This window comes from Mastomys coucha, unplaced genomic scaffold (assembly GCF_008632895.1).
Source record: "Mastomys coucha isolate ucsf_1 unplaced genomic scaffold, UCSF_Mcou_1 pScaffold22, whole genome shotgun sequence".
Lineage (NCBI taxonomy): Eukaryota > Metazoa > Chordata > Mammalia > Rodentia > Muridae > Mastomys > Mastomys coucha.
The window spans coordinates 197,384,710-197,390,709 of NW_022196905.1; the positions used below are offsets into that span (position 1 = coordinate 197,384,710).

Genomic DNA, 6,000 nt, shown 5'->3' on the forward strand with positions numbered 1-6,000 from the left:
ACCTTCTGACATAAATAAGCCAAGTTATTTATTACTTTAGACTGAATTGTAAGTGTTCAAAGAGGAATAAAGCCTGTTATTTTCTTTCTTTCTTTCTTTCTTTCTTTTCTTTTTTCTTTTTTGTTGTTGCATGTGTGTGGTGTTCACTTGTCTGTGAACATTTGTATATGTGGAAGCTAGGATTCTCCACTAAGTGTCTTCTCCAATTGCTTTTCAATTGTCTGTTAAAGCAACATCTCTCTTGCTACAGCCAGAGCTTGCCAGTTCTAGCCTGGCTAGTTACCTGGCTTACCCTCTTCGCCCTCTGCCTGCGCAGACTCCAGGCAGGCTACCACACCTGCCTGGCTTTACACTGTTAGGGATCTGAACTCTGGTCCCTGCAAAACTATCCCCCTGCTCTGACCTCATTCTTTTTATTTTCTTAAGTGTGAAAAGGAATCCAGTCTTAAAAATGAATTGCATTCAGTTAAGATGCTTCAGATGGCAATTATATTAAGTTTCTTAACATAGGGTTTCTAAGAAGGGAGTATCATTAATTTTAAAAATTCTAGGAAAGGTTCAGGAGCAAACTTACAGATAGAGTGCAGTGTTTTATTTGATGGCTGATGGCCACACTTAATAGGAATAATGCATGAAAAGAAACCACATCTGACTTCTAGGTCCTGTTGCAAGTGTGCAAGAGAACAGAATACGGGGAACAATGACCATGGAAAGCATGTGGTGGGGTAGGAAGGGACACTGTAGAGAGAGACGGAAGATGGGTAGATCAGGTAGTAATGACATTAAGGTCTCTCAGAGAGTGATGGAGAATACTGAGGATAAACAGTAACTGAGTATATTAGAATGTGAGGATGAGGTACTGGCAAAGCTCCCCAGCAGTCAAATGAGCCGATGGTACCTAAGGTTTTAATCAACAGGACTGTAGGAAAAGACCTTTGGTTTACTATGCCATTAAATTCCAATGCTTCTGATAGACCAATGCCGTCAAACTTATTGTTAAAGTTAGAGACGGTAAATGGCAGATCAAAGATCTCGTCTGATAATGAAGCCAAGAACAGAACACTGACAGACTTTACCTATCCATCCATCCATCTATCCATCCATCCTTCTATCCGTTCTCTCAAGAGGTATTTACCAGCTTGGTACTGTTGACCTAGAAGCACCTAGTGAATAAAACAGACAGTTCTCAACCTCAGTTTATCATTTGGTGAGAAAGAGAGCTAGTAGCTAAATTAGCCAGCATCTAACTTTGAGATTTGATGAGTACTGTAAGCAAGGTGGCCCCAGAGAAGGAACGGAATAGAAGTTGGCATTACCAGCTAGACGCCAAGGGTCGAGAGGGCCAACTGAGTGCATATAAAAGATGGGAAGGATCCTGACATCATTGAAAGGGAGGAGGCAAGTGGAAGGAAAGTATATTGTCTTGACAGACACCAGCACAGGTAGGCTCTGTGGGTGAGGAGCATGGGAGCAAGAGGAGGGTAGCCGGGTAGGCTCACAGAGCAAGGGCTGCTGCCTCTTAGAAGCCTGAGCTTATTTCAAGTACAATGGAAAGACAAAGAATAACCTTATTTGGATTTCTAAAGGATTTCACTGGTTGCTCTGTGAGTAAAAGAAAGCAACAGAAACAGACAGAGCAGTTGGGGAGCATTTGCAAGATTTCAGGAGAGACATGGTTGATGGACAGAGATGGTGGTGGTGGCGATGTAAAAAATAGTTCAGAAACTGACCAGACTTGTCTTTGGTGGTGAGAACAGAGGCCTTTCTTCTATGAACTGTGTCTGATATGATTTCCTTACCATACTTTTATATTAGAAATTAACCATATTTGCACTGTAAACAACATATTTAAAAAATACACAGTTCATACTTTCACATACGAAATGCCTACTGGTGAATCTTACCTTAGCCACTTTGTTGGGTTTATACAAGGAAGCTGTGATTCTGAACCTGGGGCTCTGTGTACACAGAACTCTTTCAAAAGTCTGTTGGGAGAACTATATAGCAATTCCAGAATACTAGGAAGTCCTGGCACGCAGGACAAAATCAACAAATAATAGGCAGCCCCTACCCCTATGCCCCACCCTTCCTCCTCTACTGAAGCACAAGAACACACAGAATGCTGTATGTGTGCAGGAGTCCACAGATGAGTGTGCATTTACATGGCAGGTCCAACCTCTGGAACAGCCATCTTCATACCTGACTGGGAACATTGCCAGACAACAGATGGGATGCTCAGCTAAATTTGGACTTCCAATAAGCACACACATACATAATAAACACACATATCTTACGATATGTCCATGAGTGTTTGACAACAATTTATCCCAAAGTTCTTAATTATTTATCTGAAATTAAAACTTAAATGGAGTATATTATATTTTGAGTTGTTAAATCTGGCAATCTTATGACTAAGTCTCCAGAAGGAACAAATTGTTTTAAGTTTTTTTTTTCCTTCATAGCCCTATGAGATGCTAACCCTTCTCTGTATTAAAATGGCTGTCTCTCACCATTGTGGTACTAGTCCCCAATGTCCATATCTTTTTCATATTTCATTCATCACTTGTCAGTCTAAACAGCAAGTGTATGAATGTCAAACTCCAAGGAATGCACCGTGTTGGGAATCTTACCGCACAGCCATAAAGAATGCTGGTCTGAACATGTGTTTGTGGGCGGATATGGTGGTGTGTGCACCTGCTGTGTTAACCTTTTAAAATAAAAATTACAGTAACAGCACATCAGGAATACCTTTTAAGAGTTTGCTAGACATCGCCAATTCAATCTGTATTCACATGCATGAAAGCTACTTAGATCCCACAGTAGTGGAGCCAATTATTGAATAAGCTGGAAGAGAAAGCATTGAAGTCACTCGATAATCACTGTCTATCAAAAGCTAAGAGCCAAAAATCCGTCACTTAAAAATCATAACACGGGAAAAGAATTTAAAAGTCTAAGCCACAGTTTTTCTGAGTACCCCTTTTGCATATACTCAGCTATTTCGATTTCTGTTTCAGATTGGAGGGGAGAAGTCACCAGAAACATAAATCTAGTTAAGGACATGAAATGTCCTTAGCAGCATCAGTATTTGCTACTGTTCCACAAGATGAGGAACTTTCTTGTTCCAGAATGAAAACACACAGTAAGGAAGTTTGGCTATTAAATAAATGCCTGCCAGTCAATATACAAATTATTTAGTGACATAGTTCATTTTCATTCTGGTATTTAATATTGTGGACTGGAAACAATACTCATAGACTGATGCCAGTCTGGGGACCACACTCTTTCTAGCACTGATGTATCAGACCCCAGGAATTAATGCACCATATCTTCAATATGATGACTATGTTGCTGAACACAGGTCCTTTTATTTTACTGCAACAGCGAGCAGCACAGATAGCTCCTCCATTCCTAGCCACCTCCCTAAAACTACATATCTATAAAAACAGTAGTTGCCCCAAGTTTAAAAAGAAGAGGGTTGTGCTTACTCTTCTTGGCGTAAGTCATTGACGCTGCGGTCCAGTGAGATCATGTCACTTGCCACCATGTTAAATCCAAACTCCTTAATGCTGGCTTGAACTGCTTGTTTGTATTCTGGTCCCAGAACCAATGGCTTGGCTTTCTCTCCAGGGCCACCAACCACTCCGTGAGGCTCAGGTTCTTTGGGTTCAAAGTTACCGAGGACCCCTGGGCGTAGCACAGGATCACGGTAGGTGAATGTCTGAGGCTTAAATGTAAGGTACTGCCTCTGCATTATGTCTTTTTGGTTATTTCCTCCAGCATGGCGCTCCTGTTCATTTTTGGCCTTGTTTTTTCTTCTAATAGACTCTAAGTCCACTTCTACTCCTTCAACATGAGGCCATGGTACCACAGGTTTGAATCTGTCATCCCCAGGAGCTAGTCCATTGCCTCCTCGGTTAGGCAAAGGGTTATTGACATCTCTGTCTTCCTATATAAAAGGGAGGGGATATACAATGAGTACATGAAGGCACAGCAACCACAGCAGAGTTCATGATACAAATTTTCATGTTCAAGAAAAGGCTGAGGAAATAATAAAACATTCTAAACTGGGAACCGCAAGCAGGACGCTATTAATCAGGATGTTGCCCTGGAAGACGTCATTCAGATCGGAATGGAAGCATGACCAAACAAGCTATTCAGATGCACACACATTTTTACTTGTCTCTTTACAAACTTAACTCTTTCTAAAAGACTTCTCAGTGGTTGAGACAGACACTTAATTGGTCTTAGGCTACAGCCGTGTTTTTCAGCTAGCTGGTATATGACAAATTGAACCTTTTGTTAGCAATTGGGCCATATGGTAGCAGTGATATCAGATGGATGTCACCCATCAGCCAGCTGGCTCTGTGCCCCAAACGGCAGAGGAACAAGGTAGAGTTATGCATTTGGTCCCAATGCAGGGTGTTCTACTCAGTGAGAGTTTGGCTGAGTAACTACAAACACAAACAAAACTCAGATAACTGTAACCAAGCCAGCATGGCCCTTTAAACTACTCTCTGTGCTTGGTTCTGCCACATTTGTGCTAATACAGTGAAGACCCTGCATGTAAGAATATCTGGTAAGGGATGCTCTCTCTTCAGTTTGGACCCTTCCACCTACACAGATCTTTCCGTCAGAAATCCTCAGTGCCTTTGCTTCTGAGGTACAGTATGTTAACCTTTTGCTAAGCCCTGCCATTCTTTTTTCACAAAGCGCAATTTCTCAACATGAGCACCATCGACCTTGAAGAAGACTAAAGTGCCCTGCTCTTGGGCACTGGGGTTTAATTGGTCTGGGCATGTGGAGTTTTGAAAGCACCCCAGGTTGTAATATGCACCTAAGCCTGAGAACTATTAGCTTAAAAGGAGAGTGTAAGCTGGTAATTGGGCACAGGAGGTACAGAGCCAGCCCAGCTGGGCAGGAGGACACAAGGCTCCCTAAGAACTGCAAAGTCGGCCGACTCATATGCCAGGTCACCCCACACTTCAATTACACTTCAATTACAGGTCAACAGAACTACCACCATCCTAGGAGAGATTTTAAATTGAATGACCTTGAGAATTAAAGTTCAAAACTTCATTTTAAGGAACACATGAGAGCTCTAGGTACAACATTGGTGTCTAGGCTACTAAATTACTTATAATTCATTAGAGATAGAATTTTTTGTAGCAAATTACTTCAGATGGCAATCGGATGACTCAGGGTTAACTTTAGAGAATTCAAAACCAATTTTTTTTTTTTTAAAAATAGTGATCAGTTTATTTCAGGAATATTACAATAGTTAATAAGCTACAGATCCAATAGGCACACAATAAAAAGCACCATTTCCTGCTTTTCCTTCTGTCGAGGCAATTGTAGCTACCAATTGATTATGAATTTCTCCTGAGACATGTATGAACAAATGAAAGCAAAATATAATTCATCTTACACTAGCATATAGATACACAAAAATGCCACAGTGAAACCCATTCCTTTTTGTATATATGAACTTAAAATGAGAAGTAAATAACTAGATGGTCATCATACCATAAAGGTTCCCAAAGGACTGGAGGGTCCCTCGGGATTAACATGATTAACATATTTTCTTATGGTCATAAGAAAAGTGCACCCTAAATATAACTAACTCTGCAACAGAGGGGTGAGCATCAAAGTGTGGCTTGCTACATATTACATATTACAACTGGAGGGCTTTCCAAATTCCATATGCCCAGACCAGTTAAATCACAGTGTCCAAGAGCAGGGCACTTTGGTATTCTCAAGGTCCCCTGGGATGGTGCTCATGTTGAGAAGCATCGCTCTGTGAGAAAGAATGACAGGGGCTTGGCAAAAGGTTAACATACTGTACTTCAGAAGCAAAGGCACTGAGGATTTCTGACGGAAAGATCTGTGTAGGTGGAAGGGTCCAAACTGAAGAGAGAGGATCCCTTACTAGATATTCTTTTTTTTTCTTTTAGATATTTTCTTTACTTACATGTAAATTTCTCCATTCCCAGTTTCCCCTCC

At 41.0% G+C, this 6,000-nt stretch overlaps 1 protein-coding gene across 2 annotated transcripts in view; it reads right to left on the reverse strand.

The window, feature by feature from the left end:
- Window positions 1–6,000, reverse strand: part of Galnt7 (polypeptide N-acetylgalactosaminyltransferase 7) — a 127,518-nt gene that overhangs the window by 52,389 nt on the left and 69,129 nt on the right. For both annotated transcript variants that reach the window (XM_031339866.1, XM_031339867.1), the window contains exon 2: window positions 3,486–3,946. In XM_031339866.1, the coding sequence (XP_031195726.1) occupies window positions 3,486–3,946 (461 nt within the window). The remainder of the gene's footprint in view (window positions 1–3,485; window positions 3,947–6,000) is intronic.